Source organism: Apostichopus japonicus, chromosome 17, assembly GCF_037975245.1.
Source record: "Apostichopus japonicus isolate 1M-3 chromosome 17, ASM3797524v1, whole genome shotgun sequence".
NCBI lineage: Eukaryota > Metazoa > Echinodermata > Holothuroidea > Aspidochirotida > Stichopodidae > Apostichopus > Apostichopus japonicus.
Genome location: NC_092577.1, coordinates 10,566,930 through 10,587,486, shown reverse-complemented (window position 1 = coordinate 10,587,486; position 20,557 = coordinate 10,566,930). Strand labels below are relative to the sequence as shown.

Here is a 20,557-nt window from a genome sequence, read left to right as displayed (position 1 = left end):
GGGGTTAGGTTTGATAGGTTTGATAGTAAACGGTCGGGAATTGTTAACGTTACGGGATACGAACCGAGTATTAAGGAAACTTGAAGTCGTGGTTAAATTGATTAGGCCTACATATGTGATTACATATGTGGTTACATTGATAAATATTACGGACGGGTTTTATATATATATATTGTTTTTCACTTAACGTTCCGGAATTGTTAGTCAGTAGGATGGACCAGTATTTTAGGGGTTAGGTTTGATAGGTTTTTATGAAGACCGATTCCCCTGTGTTTGTATAACATTAGATTAACACTATGTAGAACTAGATAAACACATAACTGCTGTGAACAATACCCTTGATTAATGCCTGTCGGACTTGATAAACCTTGACCGAAGTCATCAAGCAGAACAATAGGTGTGGATTAATAAACCACAAACAATAGGCCTCCGATAAACGTCTGGCTGACCGGATTAACGCTTGGCTGACCAAAACAATAACTGCGGATTACTGACTCACAAATGCAATAACATCAATTATTGACATCAGCCTGTCAATCACATGGGATAAACCCAAAGGATGGATAAAAGCCCTCCCCTCGTTTGAGTTGGGCACAGTACAATCTGTTCCGAACATCAGTTCACACCAAGATTCAACTCTATCAGACTTCAGCTCCAAATCGCCGAAGTTAGTATGGCATCTCTCTGCACCTCTCAGCCAACACCCAACGAAGTGCCGTCCACCGAGTTCCACGTCACCGCAGACTTCAACGATCCCAAGACGATAGAGGAGGAGGCACTTCATAATGACCAACTCCCGGCGGTTGACGGCGACGACCAGGCTGCCAACACAGAGATCGAGTGCGATGTTCCTTCAGTTCTATCTCCTGGTACCCATACTGCACCAAGAAGCTACCCTCCTACCACTCCAGGCACGTCTAGTGAAGAATGGAAAGCTGGCCAGGTACCAACGAAAGACATACCGGAATAGACAAGGGCGGTACTTCGATCTCTGGGAGGAGTACTCTGAAGGGAGGCGGTCCACATCCAGTCTTCTGAGAGCGTGTTCTTTCCTGAACGGACCAACGATGTGAGGTTACACAGCTCCTGAACTATCCTCCAGAAAGATGAAAACTATAGTTCCTCAAATATGCAAACGGCTCTTCTTAGGGCCACTTAATGCTCCAGAAAAACACAACTATTCAGTTCCTCAAACATGCCGATTTTCCTTTGTTTTTATAATAACATAACTTCCATATAATAATAATAATATAACTACCAATAATATAACCCAAAATAAATCAAATTGAACTAGTGAAATAGAAACGGTTATATTATTCCACAACGGTTCCCCTTTGTTTGTATAATATTATAACTTCCAAAAAATAACAATATAACTTCCAATAATTTAACCCAAAATAAATAAACTTGAATTAGTGAAATAGAAACGGTTATATTATTCCACACCGATTCCCCTTTGTTTATATAATAATATAACTTCCATATAATAATAATAATAATAATAATATAACTACCAATAATATAACCCAAAATAAATCAAATTGAACTAGTGAAATAGAAACGGTTATATTATTCCACACCGATTCCCCTTTGTTTGTATAATAATATAACTTCCATTGTATGCGTAAACGCCTAAAGTAGTGTAATCCTCCCATTATACCCGAAATAACTGCTCAGACTCCGATCGATATCGAGCGGACCTCACTTTATTTACCTATTACGAAGTAACCTTACCCAAAATAAATCAAATTGAACTGGTGGAATAGAAAAAGTAATATTATTCTGACTGAATATTAGTAAAAATAAGGTTGGGCGAAATGACCAACACGGTTGGGCGAAATGACCAACACGGTTGGGCGAAATGACCAACACGGTTGGGCGAAATGACCAACACGGTTGGGCGAAATGACCAACACGGTTGGGCGAACTGACCATGCTGGTTGGGCGAAATGACCAGGCTGGTTGGGCGAAATGGCAGTTGGGCGAAATGGTTGTTGGGCGAAGTGACTCGCAAGCCCTCATAATGCACGTATAGGAGTATATCAAACATTGATGTGGGTAGCGTGAAAGAAAAATATATAACATGTACGTCATATAAACACGTATCAAGACAGGCGTAAAGGAGAGAAAAAAGTGACCGATAGAGACACATGGACCGTTATATAAGGCGGCTGGTCTGTAGAATGACGTAGCTCATAGTGTACGGATGGGCGTACATCAAACACTGATGTGGGTTAGGAAAGTCGCCCTAAGAGTTGTTTCGATGGCGTGTGTGGTAAGGGCGGGAAGGGGGGGGGGGCGGAAGCTGAAAGAGAATCATCCACTGCTTCGGGCTAGGCATTTGGTGTAACGAGGGTTACAGGCTTTATCAAAATAGAAATTTCGAGCTATAAATCGGCGGAAGTTTTATCGGTTTTTATCGTATAATATTCGAAAATGTCCCCACAAGCTCAAAATTACGAATTTTAAAAGCCGAAATTTCAACTTGTTGTATCAAAATTTCCACTTAATATTTCCTCCCAAAACTCTGCTATGCTTTTCGGAATAACGTATGTAGCACCACTGACTAACTTAATTGTGCCTTCTAACTTGATGCAATATCAACTTTACATAGGTCTCCGTGATCTGTACGATGCGTGCTACTAACTAATGTTAGTTTATAGTATATGCATAGTTTGAAACATGTGCAATGTTTACATCAAGGTCAAATGTCACGTCTTTTCAATCGTAACTCCTATCCTCCATGGATTCTTAGTGATTCGATAAAATCTACATCAAGACTATTTAGCTCATTTTTTCTTGTTCGCTTGAAATATGTTTTTTAATACACACAGAGTTTATAGAGAAATTTGAAAATTAGTTTGGATTTATAAGCATAAATCTGACTAAAACGCATCGTTGACTTCGGTGCCCTCAATGAAATTTGACCTATCAAAACAAGAGACAGGAAAGTACACATTGGCAACATCTGACTTCTACTTACTGTAATGTTTTACGAGTAAACACAAATATTCATCTGATGTAAGTACTGGAAAAGATAAAAATCACAAAGCTTATAGGCCTCCGTTTCTGTAACCAGTTTCCGTTCTCCACATTCTCCCCCAACCCCTAATGTTGCCGTTAACCTCACTCAACTAAGTCTGGTGAGATCAATATTAATTAATGCAATGCTATGCACATCAATAATTTCACACCATGGAATCGTTGACTGTTACCAGGTGTTCTCACGTGAATACACGCAATCTTCGTTCAAACAATACGTATCATTATTTTGCCGTACAACACCATAGAATAGTATATTGAAATGCTTGATTTGTATACACAGAGTAGGCCTATACAGAGCCATACTAGAAATTGGAAGTGAACTTCGATTAACTAGGAAAATCTAGTTAAGTCGCTTCATAGACTAAAACCAGTAAAAGAGTGAACTACTTTGTGGAGATCTTTACATAAAGAAGGTAAGTAAACATTCAGTATACTGGTGACCAACCTACAGTCATCTTACATTGGCAATTTAACCTGCGGAAGTCTCCCGATAGCTGTAGTGTACATTTACGTACACCTTCGTACACTTTCTACACAACTGAGTTCTACTGCTATGCAGAAGACTTCAGTTTACCATGACAACTTGAATGTGCCCATCTGTACATAAAATGTGAAATGTGTGTACGGACCCTGTTTCAGGGTAGAGTGGGACTACCCTCTTGTTCGGTGATATAGGATACCAACCGAGTTTCAGAGTCGCGTTAACTGGCGCATCTGTATATAGTATAGCACAGAGGCATTAACAGTTCATATTTCAGATGGTTGGCACCGACATATGTTAAAATATCGATCATTGGTCTCAATTAGACAATTTACCATCGTTGATTTGCAGTCTATACTGTAAAGTGCAGGTCTCATACATAAAGAAAATTCAAATATACGTAAAGAACAAGAGATTAGTACAGTAGAAAGCGAGAAAAATAATTATGAATGCAAAAAGGGTTTTATTTTTAAAAGTATACGTAGAAACTAGTAAGAGACATAATTATATAGCCTAGAACAATACTGATAAGACAACGAAATTACTGGGGGCCATGTGGTCTCGTGTAGGTAAAGTTATTTATACAAATAATCTGATTATATTTACATCACTTCTGCTTTCTATGATAATAACATTGATTGTATTGCTTCACAGTACAGACCTTATAAACGTCAAGTAATTCTTATCAAATTGGATGCTTCACTATAAGTCGTATCATTCTTTACACTGTCCTTTACACCTTAACCATCACATCAACATGTTATGAATACTCATCTATGCCACGTGTACCTTTGGCATCGGTATTGAACTATGTGTCTGGGAAGTATGGAAATGGAATTATAATCAAGGATGTTGATCCAGAAGTAAATATGGTCCCTTGTAAAATATACTACGATCGCACCTTAAATTACTTGAACGATGAGAAGCTAACATTAACATTTATTCATAAACAATTTTAATATAATCATACCAGCATTAATTACTGATATTATAACCATTTCAAGAATAAATGTGACCATCTCAAAGCTTTTACACATCTATGATATTCTGTTTGTTTAACGGCCTGGGTATGCGTGTGTGTGTTGCACCTCTCTGAACCAAAAGTCCCCAGAAGTCATTTCAGGTTCAGGTTCGGGTATGTGGATTTGACCAATGAAAGCAAAACAATGGAGTCCTCAGTCAGAATGTTGTCCACTTTCCACTGTGGGGGAGGGGGTGCAGGTTGGGAATGCAGTGGCGTGGCGCAACTGTTTATTACATAGTCAATCGAACAATATATCTTAGAAGCCGTGTATGCTAGGAACAGCTCAGATGATCAAGTATATGTGGACGCTTTTGTGACAGTGGAAAATTGCTACGCTACTGTAATGTTGCTGAGTTCGTTTAAAATTACTGCGGCATTTTGAGTATTAACAAAAAATACGTTATGACAGCATAAACTCATCATGAGTTGCAAAAAATAAACATAAATTTTCAATGCCATGTTGTATTTATTTCATCCATGTTTGTTTTGGTAATCCTTCAAGCATATAAACATAACATATACATGATTGCATAGACCGAAAAGCACATGGATAATCGTAAAATAGTTCATTCTGATGATTTGTCATGTTCTTTCACGTGTGATTGCAAAACGACTGAACCTTTCCCGCGACTGAATGGATAATACACCATAGATTATTTTTATATCATTTTAAGCCTATTATTTTGGAAACAAAATGGCTATAGAGTCATAAACATAAAAGATAGACTCTTAAAAACATACTGTCATTTGTGTAAAAATCCTTACATTTTGCGTTATTGGCAAAATAGTTGAACATTCGCTTAGAAAATAAAGAAGGTTCATTCAAGACAACATGAATTATTTAATAAACAAGACAGTTCAAGGGGAACGTTACCTTCGACTTTATACCATAGGTGTTTCTTAATTGAAGAAACTATCAAATTGTAATATTTTCTTTTAAATAGCACTTTATTGTTAACACGAACTATGATGTGGATAGGGTTCCACTTTACCAAAAGAGATGTCTCGCTAATCATAATCAGCTACTGCAGTATATTTGGTTTGAGATCTTCCCTTAATCTTTATGCTACACACTATCCTTGCTTCTCTGAGGACGGGTGGAAAGACTCCCAGTATATCCCTAATATTAAAGAAGCCTCTGCACCTCTGATAGAAGAAATGAAAAAGGAATATCCAGAGTTAGAATATTTATCTTATTTCCTTATCAGTGGTATAACGGAGGTTATTAAAGACAACACGAAAAACCAAACGACCATATGACTGATCCGCTCTCAACCCCAGTCCCCTTGCATCGAGATTGTGACTGAGTGATCATCGTCAATACTGTGTTAATAACTACTTTTGGTTATGTGTTGGTTTAACAATTAGGGGTCATATACACACTGCCTCCCCCTGCCCAAATCTTGTCCGCACAAGTCCCCTTGACCCTCTCTCCTCCCTTCTTGTTGACACCAATATATTGAAGCAGACTTCGCTCGTAAATTAACCGTAAGAAAACCTGCAATTATAGAAGCCTTGTGATGTCCTTCTAAGGTATTTAGCGAACGTAACATATTTACACTTTCGTTCGTATATGCATACGTACGTAGAGTCATCGATCCTTAAAACTGCGACCGTACCAATACTCTACAATAACCTGTAATTTATCCATTCTTTCATCTAACTTTGGAGAAGTTTTGACGTATTAATTATGCGCGTCCTTGGAGGAACCACTCCCATGATTATTCCTCATAATACCGTTAATATATGGCCACAATTCAATGATATCGTCTCTGCACAAAGTAATGGTCCCTTAACCCAGTAAAGAGGATATATTGATCAGACATTTATTATATCTGCGTAAAAGACAAATCGATCTCAAATGATGTTTCATTGTGTCACGCGAGAACACTTACACTGATTGTGGTTTTATTTGGTATGCCACTTATTCACTGGATTTAGCAATGGACTGATTGGACCTTTGTTGGTCTTCGATCGTACGTAGTGAGAAAGGCATTTGCATGATTTCTCGTCAATGAACATCTTCACTCCTTCAAAGGTGGCGCGAAGTAGTTTTTCTGGGAACGTGAACAATAGTAGTTGTAATTTGGATATTCACCATTTTATTTACATTATGTGGAAATAAATGAAACTCAAACTCAATAAAACATACAGAAACCGTCCTTTTCTATTGTCATGGAAAACTTGTGTAGATACTTTTCACCCTACAATAGTACTTTGTTTAATATTAACCACTGGTAGTTGACTACACCCACGAGATCGCTTGATTCATGCAAGTTTCAGATTAGGTAAAAGTCGAAGAAAATGCAATAATTTTTATGTGGATTGAAAAATTTCTCTTCATACTCTTTTTCTCTTTTTGTTTATCAAATACAATTAGGGATTGGAATAGTCTGCCTGCAGACCTCATTAGTAGTTCCAGTGGTTCTGTGAATCCTGTCACTCATATCAGTATTCGTGTCAGATTTAACTAATTACTCTCTTGACGTGTGTGTGTGAGATATTGTCCCTTTTTGCGGATGTGTCACCGTATCGAAGACGAAGACGAAGAAATCTAAATAACAATAATGACAATAATACTAATAATACTACTAATCATATGTTAAATCGTTAATTATACAAGAAATGAGGGTTACGTAATGACTTCCGTACATATACGTATGATATACATTAGCAAGGGGATGTATATAGATGTAAGCACACATGAGAGCTAAGATGCCCTTATAGTATTAAAAGATTGGTGAAGGCCCTATGTTGTGGATTTTGTCAGAAAGTAGTTATTATTCAATGAGTATAACGATATCGATGAACCCTACAAGAAACACAAAAAAAACATATAAAACTACCAGAAACCTACGTCACCCTCACCCCTCATCCCTCACCCCTCACCCCTCACCCCTCAACCCTCACCCCTCACCCCTCACCCCTCACCCCTCATCCCTCACCACTCACCCCTCACCCTTCACCCCTCACCTCTCATCCCTCATCCCTCATCCCTCATCCCTCATCCCTCATCCCTCACCCCTCATCCCTCACCCCTCACCCTTCACCCCTTACCCCTCAACCGTCACCCTTTACCTATCATCCATCACCCCTCACCTCCTTCCTTTGTCACTATTAATATTCGTACACATAACAGATATTCGTACACACCACAGACACACCACAGATCGTACACACCACAGATACAACCCTCAACCCTTACCCCTCACCCCTCATCCCTCACCACTCACCCCTCACCCTTCACCCCTCACCTCTCATCCCTCATCCCTCATCCCTCATCCCTCACCCCTCATCCCTCACCCCTCACCCTCCACCCCTTACCCCTCAACCGTCACCCTTTACCTATCATCCATCACCCCTCACCTCCTTCCTTTGTCACTATTAATATTCGTACACACCACAGATGTTGACGCAGTGTATCACTACTATGGATGAGACCGTCTTTCCTTATGTCAAAATTATGGTGGAGTGCACCAGTTTGTATAGCTATATATATATATTCCACGAGGGAAAAAAAACAAGGAAGGGCCTGCACCCCTGACCATACAGTCTGAACCCGCTCCATACTCTGAAAATTGTTGGTCATTCGTCTTTGGAAATTATTCACATTAAAAAGGCTATCCATTAAAGTTGTGCAAATTCAAATTTGTATGACTAGATGGCACCTTAGCCCTTTCCCAGCCCACCTCTTCTTCTCAACCGCAATTTTATCCAATACAAGCAAGAAAATGAGTTTGTGCACAGCTAGACAATGTAACTGCATTTACAGCAAGTATACCGAAAAATACTTTTTTTTACAAGGTTGACTTTTTCTGAAACTATTAGAACTTTTTAATATAAGTGATTGGAATTAATGTAACAAGAATATTACCCCAATAGTTATAATATCTCTCTATTTTATAAATTTCAGAAATCTCTTACATCAAGCTCAATGGCTTCGTCAACTGCTCTCACAGATCTGGCAGAGAACTTCTTCCTGTGTTCTGTTTGCTTAGATCAATATAAAGAACCGAAACAGTTACCATGTCTTCATCGATACTGCAGAAATTGCTTGAAGACAGTCATTCAAGCAAGCTCTGGTGGAAAGCTAAAGTGTCCATTGTGTAAACAGGAATACGTGATACCAGAAAATGGGGTTGACGATTTCAAGACCGACTTCCATATGAATAGTATGCTTGAGTTCATACAATTGCAAAAGTCTTTTGAAAATAAGGATATAAAGAAATGTGTAAGCTGCTTCAAGAATACAAAAGTTTCAGCTTATTGTTTTAAGTGCAGAGACTACTTGTGTGGGCAATGTTGCAAGGTTCACGTCATCAGTAAAATGTTTACAGATCACAAAACCCGCATTCTGAGATTGGATAATATGGAAGCAAAGAATATGACACTGGATAAATTAACGTCACTTACGGAAGACCCCAGGTGCCATATCCATGACAAAAAAGAAGCACAATTATGCTGCAGTTCTTGCGAAAATGTACCAGTGTGCATAGCTTGTACATATAATAAGCACAAAGGTCATGACCTGCATGACGTTACTGAAATAGCAGAACGTGAAAGAAAGTTACTGAAACAAGAATTTGCTAAACTAACCAAATACAAAAACCAACTGTACGGCTTGCCAACGAAAATACAAACTACTGCAGAGAAGCTGAATGAAAATGCCGTGAAAAAGACAGAAGGATTGACAAATCAGCACAAACAGCAGACACAAGAGATTACAGATCAACTTGCGGAATATACTAAGGAACGAAAAAGAGGTTTAGAAGACATCGAATGCAGAAGAAGAGTTAACGACGGTCAGATAACTCTTAATTTGGAAGAGGAATTGAGACAAGTGAGAGAGAAATATGATGAAATCAGTAAAACAGCAAATCAAAAATATGACAAAGAATCTGAAGATTTTATAAACAAATGTGATATAACTGAGGGCCCACTCTTAAGAAAACTTGGCAGCCTAAAAGCTAACTTTCAGAATTTGACAACAGCAAACGAACTGCGTGTATATGAAAATAAAGATGTACTAAAACAAATAACAGAATATTGCGAACAGGTTATTAAACGGTACGAGAACTTAAGAGCAAAGACCTCATGCGTTCTTGCTTCTAAAGACGATTGGACAGACGTTCAGTGTATTCCTGATATTAGGGCAGCCTGTGGACCTCTGATAAAAGAAATGAAGAAGGAATTTCCAGTGTTAGAATCTTTATCTGACTTTAGTGTTTGTGATATTCAAAAAGTTACTGCAGCAGACATAGAGCAAGATTCTCCTAGTTTGATTTCCATTTGTGAATTTTTTCTTCTTACTTTTTTTTTCTTCTATTTACTTTCTTCTTTCTTCTTGTATTTACTTTCTTCTTTCGTCTCATATTTACTTTCTTTTTTTATTTAATGTATTGTAATTTCTTTACAGTACCGTAGCTTATAATACACAAGAATCAGCAAAAAGACTTAAATAAAGAAGCTTACAATCATTATGTACTTTTACTTATAGGATAAAGTTTAACTAATTTTACTGGCCATAAAAATGATAAAGTTACGATAGATACAGTGGTTAAAAGCAAACAGAAAAAGAAAGAAAAAGAAAAGTACTTAACCCCAAACAGCCATCAGAAAAATCTGACCTTGAGAGATAAGCTGTCTTGGAGCAGGGGCGGGTCAACGTCGAAAACCAGCAGAGTACTACGATTATCAGGAAGATACATCGGGCCCACAGTGCTGGAGAAACTAGACAACTACATCATGGCAATTAGGAGAAGTTAAATGATTTAACATTTTGATCACGCCATTGGCCTGACAAGAAACGCAGTTTAATGCCTTCCGAGTATAATTGCGAAACACGATCACTCCATTTCCGCTTCTCCAGTAAATCAGCATGGGTGAGATCGTCGTTGATAAAATACTCCCTATCGATGAGGGAGGTTCGCTGCTTCCGTAGAATAGTAAGTTTGTCTTGGAATGTGGTTAGTCGCACCAAAATATGTCTAGGTCGTTGCTGGTTAGGACGGGAAGCACCATCACGATGAGCTCTCAGAACTTAGCATCTTGAAGGCCGACAGTACGAAGACTATGGATAGCCAACTATGCGAAGATTACACTTTCGAGAAAAGCGCTCTTGTTTATTCACAGCTACCAACAAGTATTCGTTATCTGAATAATCTAGTGCTGCTTCTTTGTCATACAAATTCGTCGATATTTCAAAGGTTTTTAGTTTTAACAAGATTTCATAAGAAGAGAAAAGCCATTTGAGTTAACAATATGTTTTAGGGCTATCTGTTGAACGTTGAAAAACGAAGGTTTAATAAGATTTTTAAAACATCTTTACCTTGTACATGTGAGGATTCCGTGATCTATACTCTATAACATTCTTCGTAGATACCTTGTTCCTTTGCTTAGCTTTGTGGAGGAGAGAAGAAACATATTGAAAACTATATTTAAAACCACCCTAGTATGCCTATATCATTTGAAATCAATGATAAACAGAGTGAAACCATATCTTTGACTTGCATTGACTAGAATTCAGTGTTACATTATTTCTAACACATCTATTCTAAAGTACCAGCAGTCACAACCAAACATGCTGATTTGATCTATAAAAAATTCGCTAGATACACGAGAGGCTCGTCAATGGTGGGTTTCATTGTTTTGTGACAATAATATCAAATATTATCGCACTGCAATTGAATCATGACACGTTGATCTCTCACACATTTCGTTCTCATCAATGGTATCCTTGATGAGCAAAAGTTGTGGTTTAGTTTTTGTGACCCTCTTATAGCTCATTTACATCAATTCAATAAATTCAGATCGACGAACCAACCTTGGAATCAGAATTCCACGGTACTCTGTGTGAGAATGATCTTCAACGTTGAACATGATGGCTGTATAACGTAAGTCGAGGTTTGTACGTAACTGGTGGTATTGTGTTTACCCTTAGTAGAATACTGTTTGCAGCTAATCATTAGTTGTCAAACATTCCACAGTCAGTAATCTACATGCATGCCAGAGATTTAGTTTAGTAAAGGAAACCATTTATCGCAATTGCTGTACTTTATTTTGGTGTCAAAATGAAGCTAACAAACAGAGCTTTGCGATTGCATTTATTTTGTGGCGGGTTTTATTAAGTTTATTTCTGCAATTTCGGTTGGGAAGTTTGTTTTGGGTCTTTTCATTCATGTTTTGCAAATTAAGACAAAATCACAGAATGTTGTAATTTTGTTAAGTTATGTATCAGCTATTTTAAGTGTTTATCAAAAGAGAGAAAGAGAGATAGCGAGCATTATAAAATCATGCTCCTTTCACTCTTTAACATTTAACTTTTTGTTAATTTAACCTAAACTTTCAAGACTTCCATGCCCTTTTCTTCTTTTTCTTATTATGTGTAAACAAAGACTTGATTTCGTGGTAGTATGGAGAAATGAAACATAAACGGGCCTTGTATTTTATTTTGAGAATGAAAATGAGAAAAATAACGAAAGGAAAACAAAAACTGTAAACAAAGGCTTTTGTTTGTTTTCTCTGGTCGAGTTGCTTATCTTTTTTCCAATTTAGAAGAACGGACAAAGCGTGAAAGCAAATATATAACATGTTAAGTCAAATGAACACGTAACTAGACTGGAGTAAGGGTGAGAGAAAGACTATATAGACCAATAGAGACAGATGGGCTGATATATAGGGCGGCAGGTCGCTTCTCGGCCTTTTGGCTAAGATGTAGAAAAACATGGGCTGATATATAGGGCGGCAGGTCTGTAGAATGTAGTACCTCATAGTGTACGAATAGGAATTTATCAAACACTGATGTGGGTAGCGGGTGAAATAAAATATATATCATGTAAGTCAAATGAACAAGTGACAAGAGTTAGGGTGAGAGAATGACTATAGAGACCAATAGAGAAACATGGGCTGATATATAGGGCGGCAGGTCTGTAGAATGACGTACCTCACAGTGTACGTATAGGAGTATATCAAACACTGATGTGGGTAGCGTGAAAGAAAATATATAAAATGTAAGTCAAAGGAACAAGTAACAAGACAGGAGTAAGGAAGAGAAAATAGTGACCGATAGAGACATATGGACCGATATATAAGGCGGCTGGTCTGTAGAATGACGTACCTCGTCAGGCGCGTATCCAGGGGGGAGGGACGCCCGTCCCGGGTAAGAAAAAGAGGAAAGAAAAAAAAGAGGAGAGAAAAATGCGTGGGAAAACAGAGGAGGAAGGAATGGAAAAGAAAGAGAGAAATAGTGGGTTAGGAAAGTCGCGCTAAGAGTTGTTTCGATCGTGTATGTGGTAAGGGGCGGGAAGGGGGGGGGGCGGAAGCTGAAAATGAATCATCCACTGTTTCGGGCTAGGCATTTGGTGTAACTATGGTTACAGGTTTTATCAAAGGAGAAATTTCGAACTATAAATCGGCGGAAGTTTTGTCGTATTCTATCGTATGTTATTCGAAAATGTCCCCCCCCCCGGCCACATGCTCACAATTACGAATATTAAGAGCCGGAATGTTAACTTGTTGTATCAAAATTTCCACTTAATATTTTGAACGTATCTTTAGTTCAACAACTAGACTTTACTTTAATAGAAGCTGAGATAAGTTCTGGAAACAATCAAAACCGCCCAAAAAGCATCGCCCTTACCCCCTCTCCCCAAACTCTGCTATGCTTTTCGCAAATAACGTATGTAGCACCAATGACTAACTTCCTAGTGGCTTCTAACTTTGTTGACCGTGATCTGTACGATGCGTGCTTCTAACTTATGCATAGTTTGCAACAGTGCAACGTTTAAATCAAGGCCAAATGTCACGGCTTTCGAATCGTAACCCCTATCCTCCATGGATTCATAGTGATTCGATAGAATCTACATCAAGACTACTTAGCTCTTTTCTTTGTTCACTTCAAATGTTGTATATTTTCTACGAGCGGAGTTTAGAGACAAATTGAAAGTTTGCTTGGATTCAGGCGCGTAGCCAATTAGGGGGGTGCGAAGGGGTCGAACGCCGCCCCCCTTGAGTTGAGCATATTTTGTTGGTATGTTTTTATGATATCGCTAGTAATTACAAGCTTGGATGCAACTTACATGGCCTGCGGAAGTACCATTTCCAGTGTTCTGGGAGGCATTTTCAGCCCAAATTTTCTTGTACGCGTAGCGCCAACTTATAGTGGCGCTATGCTTAGATAGATTTTAAGCAGAATCTACGGCTCTTATAGTTTGCCTACAGGTTCGCCTTCCCTTTACAAATTCCTGGCTACGCGCCTGCTTGGGTTTATAACAAAAAATCTGATTAAAACGCACCATTGACTTCGGTGCCCTCAATGAAATTTGACCTATCCGAACCAAAGACTGGAAAGTACACATTGGCAACATCTGACTTCTACTTATTATAATGTTTAACTAATAAACACAAATATTCATCTGATGTAAGTACTGGAAAAAGATAAAAACCACAAAGCTTATAGGCCTCCGTTTCTGTAACCAGTTTCCGTTCTCCACTTTCTCCCTCAACCCCTAATGTTACCGTAAACCCCACTTTCCTAAGTCTGGTGAGATTACTATTAATTAATGCTACGCACATCAACGATTTCGCACAATGGAATCGTTGACCGTGACAAGGTGTTCTCACGTGAAATACACGCAATCTTCGTTTAAACATAACGTATCCTTACTTTGCTGTACAACACCTCAGAATAGTATATAGAAATGCCTAATTTATATACACATAGTATACAGAGCCACATTAGAAATTGGAAGTGAACTTCGATTAACTAGGAACAACTGGTTAAGTTGTTTTATAGACTAAAACCAGTAAAAGAGTGAACTACTTTGTGGGGATCTTTACCTATAGAGGGTAAGTAAACATTCAGTCTACTGGTTACCAAGCTATAGACTCTTTCTTTGGCAATTTAACCTGCGGAAGTCTCCCGATAGCTGCAGTGTACATTTACGTACACCTTCGCACACTTTCTATCCAACTGGGTTCTACTGTTATGCAAAGACTTTAGTTAACCATGGATGTGTCCATCTGTAAATAAAATGTGAAAGGTGTGAAGGGAGCCTGTTTCAGGGTAAAGTGGGACTACCCTCTTGTTCGGTGATATAGGATACTAACAGATTTTCAGAGTCGCGTTAACTGGCGCATCTATATATAGTATAGCATAGAGGCATTAACAGTTCATATTTCAGATGGTTGGCACCGACATATGTTAAAATATCTATCTTTGGTCTCAATTACACAATTTAAAATCGTTGATTTGCAGTCTATACTGTAAAGTGCAGCTCTCATACATAAAGAAAATTCAAATATACGTAACGAACATGAGATTAGTAGAGTAGAAAGCGAGAAAAACAATTATGAATGCAAAAAAAGGTTTTATTTTAAAAAGCATAAGTTTGGAGAAACTAGTAAGAGACATAATTATATAGCCTAGAACAATACTGATAAGACAACGAAATTACTGGGGGCCATGTGTTCTCGTGTAGGTAAAGTTATTTATACAAATAATCTGATTAAATTTGCACCACTTCTTCTTTTTTTGATAATACAATTGATTGTATTGCTTCACAGTACAGACCTTATTAACGTCAACTTATTATCAAATTGGATGCTTTGCTATTGTCGAATCATTCATTACACTGTCCTTTACACCTTAACCATCACATCAGCTTGTTATGAATACTCAACAATGCCACGTGTACCTTTGGCATCGGTAAAGAATTATGTGTCTGGGAAGTATGTTAAATGGAAATATAATCAAGGTTGTTGGTCCAGAAGTAAATATGGTCCCTTGATAATTTGTTTCCGATCTTAAATTACTCCAACGATGAGATGCTAAACATTTTTCATAGAAAATTTCCATTATTTCCATTTCATCAATAAATATGACCATCTCAAAGCTTTTACAGTATGATGTTCTGTTGGTATGCGTGTTTCATGGACTGTGTGGGCATATGTGTGGTTGCACATGTTTATTATTCTGAACTAAAAGTCCTCAGACATCATTTCAAAAGAATCCTCAGGTCCTCAGAAGATTTGTGTTTTGTTCCGGGGTGTTGTTAAGGCTAGGGTATGTAGATTTGCAAAATAGAACAAAAGAATGAGGTCTTCAGTCTGAATGCAAAACACACCTCTGTATGTGTGGGGAGGGGGGGGGGGGTAAATGGTGGGGACATGGGGTGAAAGTAGATTGAGAAAGCTCTTAAAATCAAGAGGTGAAGAGATGATGCAGTACATTGTGTGTCAGTTTAGATCCGTTCGTCATTATGGTTGTTCAGTATTTCATGAAGTTAAGAAATTTGAAGCAGCTCATACCTTGATCAAATAGTGACAATGAGTTTACAGGTGGTGCGGGGGGGGGGGGGGTTTCTATATTGGGAAGTATGGAAATAGAATTATAATCAAGTTTGTTAGTCCAGAAGTAAATATGGTCCCTTGTCAAAGAAATAATCGATCGCACCTTTAAATTGCTCGAGAGATGAGATGCCAACTTTAAGGGGTGGGGGGTTGCGCTCTAATACAAATTATCCATTTTGCTTATATAAGTAGTGGGCCTGCATTTTTATGGCAGTGACAAAAGCCGATTAAGAAATTTAGAAGAGAGTCGTTTGCCCTGGGTTCAATGAAACGTTTCTTATGAAGGGATCTATAGGTGAGGTTGAAAGGATATTGGTGTGTAGTGGGGGGAGTTGTGTGTGGGTGTTGTTGCGTTGGAATGCGAGAGGTCTCGATAATTATTTTTTAACGAGACACAAGCCTGGGTTCGTTTCCGTAAGGAACACAGACAAATTGACGAGTCTAGAGAATTTGAATGAGAACGTAAACTATATTGAACAATGGAGTTTGAACCACCAACAACAAGTGGTAATTACAAATATATAGAAAATTACTCACAAACTTAACAAGATAAGATACACATTAAAACACGCTGGTCTCTTCCAACGGCGATATCCCTCAGCGGCCACGACCTTGATGACGACAATTCTCGGTCCGTTGTACCGCGAAAATTCACTGGTCTTCGACGAAGTTTCTCGCGATCCCAGAAACAGCAGTCACCTTCTTTCCGGCGATGCTCCAAAATAGAAGACAGACTTCAGGCCACAATCGAGTGAAGCACAAGTCGAACTTCTCGTCGACTAAATATTACCAGAGTCAGTCCAAAATCAGCTTTATAGCCACCAACTCCTGGCTTAACGAACTTCCTCAACGGAGACAGAAATTCTTTACCTTCTCCGAAATAAAGACTGGAAAACTGTAGTTTCACAGCAAAGTCCTCTTCAAACTTCTGAATGGAAGTGTAGAATCAATCTTGGTATCGATATCTCAATCCCTCAGAAACTACTGGCAGTTGAGCACTGACGATATATAGTAGAATGGTATAATATGTGTCGTCGCTTGTATTCGTTCCGACACTGAGAAACTTTCCGATCTGGGCGGGTTTTTATAGGATTCGCCAAGAATCATTTAGATCTTTCTCGATACACCTGAGTAACGATTCGACCCAGTTTCTTCCTTCCCGGAAGTCCTTTGCATATCTCGCGAACATTCCAGAGAATCCACGATGATGTGTGCACAGCTTACACGCGATTTCACGTAAACCGACGTTAACCCGAGACCAGCGCGTCATCATATACCAGAACAATCGTGTATTATAACATTCTGACACGGTAACCCGACCTAATTTCTCAAATATTGATTTATCACGTAGGCAAGTTCAAATACTTTCTATAATATAACATTAGGTTCCTTACTAGCAGTGACTAGTGTTAGGCTACAATGGGCCCTCGTAACAGTGTGTTCAGTTTGAGGATTTGCCATGTTCTTTCACGTGTGAATGCATAAAAAACATAAAAATATACGATGCAAGGTAGTGTGCGCTCCAGTGTGATCAAATATCAGAAAAGTTTAGAACTTGCTAACTTTTTTATTTTGTTAAACACATTTGAGTATTACTGAGGAAGTTTATGGCAAAACGGTTAGTTTGATCCGTTATATATTGTATATTGCAGAAATCATGTCTACCACAACGATGGCTTCGCTAACATCACTAAAATTCTTGCCAGACGATTTCTTCCTGTGTCCTGTTTGCTTGGATCAACTTAAAGAACCGAAACAGTTACCATGTCTTCATCGATACTGTAAAGATTGCTTGAAAGCAATCATTGGAGCCAGCCAAGATGGATCAGTTAAATGTCCAATGTGTAAACAGGATAACGTCGTACCGGAAAATGGGGTAGACGGTTTCAAGACTGATTTTCATATGAAGAGTATGCTTGAATTCATAATATTGCAAACATGTTTTGGAAATAAAGATTTAAAGAAATGCATCAGCTGTTCACAAAATACGGTAGTTTCAGCATACTGTTTTAAGTGCAGAGAGTTTCTATGTGATGAATGTTACGAGGTCCACGTCAAAAGTAAAATGCTTACAGATCATCAACCACACACTCTGAAATTGGACGATATTGAAACAAAGAAACTAACATTGGATAAGTTAGCAGCACTTACCGAAGATCCCATGTGCGATGTACATGTGAACGAGAATGCCAAATTATGTTGCAGTACTTGCGGAAATCTACCGGTTTGTGTGATCTGTACATACAGTAAACACAAAGGCCATGACCTACACGACGTAACAGAACTAGCAAAGAATGAAAGAAAATTGCTCGAACCGAAACTAGCGGAACTTAATAAACACAAAGTTAAACTATACGACTTACCAAAGAAAGTTAAAGACACAACTATAAAATTAAAGGAAAGTGTTGTCAATGTGACAGAAAGTGTCAAAAAACAGCACAAAGAGCAGGCACACAAGATTAAAGATAAACTTGCCGAAGTTACTAATGTGAGAGAACGAGGGATATTGAGCATAGAGAACCTAAGAAAAGTTGAAGACAATCAAACGAGTTCTAATTTTGAAAAAGAATTGAACCAACTAAGAGAGAAATATGACAACATCAGGAAAACAACTAAATGGAAATATGATGATAAATGTAAAGGGTTTAAAGAATATTGCAATAGAATTGAGGAACAACTCTCAAGAAAAGTTGAAAGCCTAGATCTTAATTTAAAGAACTTGACAACAAAGAAAGAACTACTTGCAAAACGAAATGAAGATGAACTTAAAGAAATCTCGGAAAGTTGTGAACAGATTATTAATCGATATGAGAACTTCACAATAACGAGTTCGTCTGTTCTTTCTTCTAATGACGATTGGACAGACGTTCAGTGTATTCCTGATATAAGAGCAGCATGTGAACCTCTAATAGAAGAAATGAAAAAAGAATTTCCAGACTTTACATCTTTATATGTTTTTCCAATTAGCGACATAACCAAAGTTACTTTTGATGACGTCACGGAAACTAAACATGAAGAGCCTGTTATTGATGCTTTGGGAATCAAAGGTAAACGTAGGTGGATCAATGGTATTGCAAGCAGCGGGGAAGGCCACTTTGTCATCACTGGTATTGAATCAGAAGGGTACACACATATAACTGTGATCAACAAGAAAGGTGAAGTTGTACGAAAAGATCAGATCCAGAATCAGAGGTCCAGGTCCTTCGCATTACGTTACTGTTGTTCTTTATCAAACCGCACAGTTGCAACAGCTTGCTTGCGTGATGAAGTCAGTATTTATGATGTGCATAGTGGTGTACTTAGCAAGAGAAACATCAGTGACGTCATTAGTGACTGGCCCCACGATCGATTTGTGAGCTGTGTTGCTTTCGATCCCCTTAACAGTCACATCATTGTTGGTACTGGCAGCAGATATATGTATGTATTTGATGATCAGTTAAGGTATAGTCACACCATCACTTTACCAGATGTAATCAAATACTCGTACGATATCACTGTACATAGAGGTAGTCTCCTGGTTTGTGATAGCATTGGTAAAAGAGTTTATGCAGTCACCATGAAGGGTAATCTGATATATGAATTAATGAAAGCATTTCTTGATGTAGGTGACTGGATACCTACTAGTGTGTGCACAGATAAGAACGATTTGATCTACATGTTATGGTCGACATACTTCTCAGGTAAGCAGAGATGTATCCTGGTACAGTATAGTCAGAATGACAGAAGGTTACTAACAAAAAGAGAGGTAGACGGTGAAGCTAGTTGTATAACCATATTAGAAGTTGATGGTACTGATAAACTCTTAATAGCAACAAATGAGTCTATAAAGCTGTACACTTGCGGTATATATCCAACAAGTGTAATTCCATGCCTGAAGATAAAACAAAGTAGAACAAGAGCGATATTAAGATGAACAAGACATAAAAACACTAACACTTTAAAAGACGATCTAACCAACGAAATGCATGTACATAGGTAACACAGTACTGACCAGACATTGTCAAGTTGCAAAAACCCAAACAAGGCAATGAAAATGACAAGAAGAATGATTAATGATTAAAAAAACAAGCTAAAAGTTATACTAGCGGCTTGCTTCAGAAAGGAAGAAGGGTAGCCGACGAATGATGTTTGCGCTCAGTGGTCGCATTGTACCACCGAGTGGAATGATAGAATTACTCATTTCTTAATATTTGGGGGTTGCTAACATCCTTTTACACATAACTAAGTTTGCCCACGAACCCGACTTTCAAAAACTTGGTCCACCTTAGGCGAACATTTCCCGTCCGGCCCGCTTGATAATATAACACAATCAAAAATAATATAAGGTCTCTCTTAGATGTCTTATTTGCATTGCCGCGATGTCCCATGTTGTTATACAGTAAGTCGTGATTTTTGTTAAAACAATACATGCGGGGTTTCAGACGTTTAGCTATATACTCGAAGGGTACATCCCCCTTGAGATGGTCTTCAAACATAGTCCCAGGCATTTGTACTCACTAACTCTATCCTCTACCTTATCCTTTAAAAACAACTGGTTCAGACACCTTATCCCTATTAATCAAACCAGTTAGAGCAGAGGCAAGGTTCAAGCAAAGTACCCTGGGATGCTCCAGTACCACAATTAATAACATCAGTTTTAACAGAATACCAATACGGAC

General features: G+C 38.3%; 2 protein-coding genes across 2 annotated transcripts; both read left to right on the top strand.

Annotated features, from left to right (window-relative positions):
• Positions 1-3,321: 3,321 nt before the first annotated feature.
• On the top strand, positions 3,322-11,291 carry LOC139984582 (uncharacterized). The gene is made up of 2 exons (XM_071998531.1): positions 3,322-3,458; positions 8,464-11,291. Exon 2 carries the CDS (start codon positions 8,485-8,487, stop codon positions 9,943-9,945), a length of 1,461 nt encoding a protein of 486 aa, XP_071854632.1. The 5' UTR covers positions 3,322-3,458; positions 8,464-8,484; the 3' UTR covers positions 9,946-11,291.
• A 2,830-nt stretch (positions 11,292-14,121) lies between these two features.
• Positions 14,122-20,543, top strand: LOC139984580 (uncharacterized). The gene is made up of 2 exons (XM_071998526.1): positions 14,122-14,396; positions 17,552-20,543. The coding sequence occupies exon 2, from the start codon at positions 17,557-17,559 to the stop codon at positions 19,810-19,812; it is 2,256 nt and encodes a 751-aa protein (XP_071854627.1). The 5' UTR covers positions 14,122-14,396; positions 17,552-17,556; the 3' UTR covers positions 19,813-20,543.
• The last annotated feature ends 14 nt before the right edge of the window (positions 20,544-20,557 follow it).

What these genes read in the sequence shown, in the direction of transcription:
- LOC139984582 (XM_071998531.1), top strand. Translation starts at nt 8,485, where the DNA reads ATGGCTTCGTCAACTGCTCTCACAGATCTGGCAGAGAACTTCTTCCTG.
- LOC139984580 (XM_071998526.1), top strand. Translation starts at nt 17,557, where the DNA reads ATGTCTACCACAACGATGGCTTCGCTAACATCACTAAAATTCTTGCCA.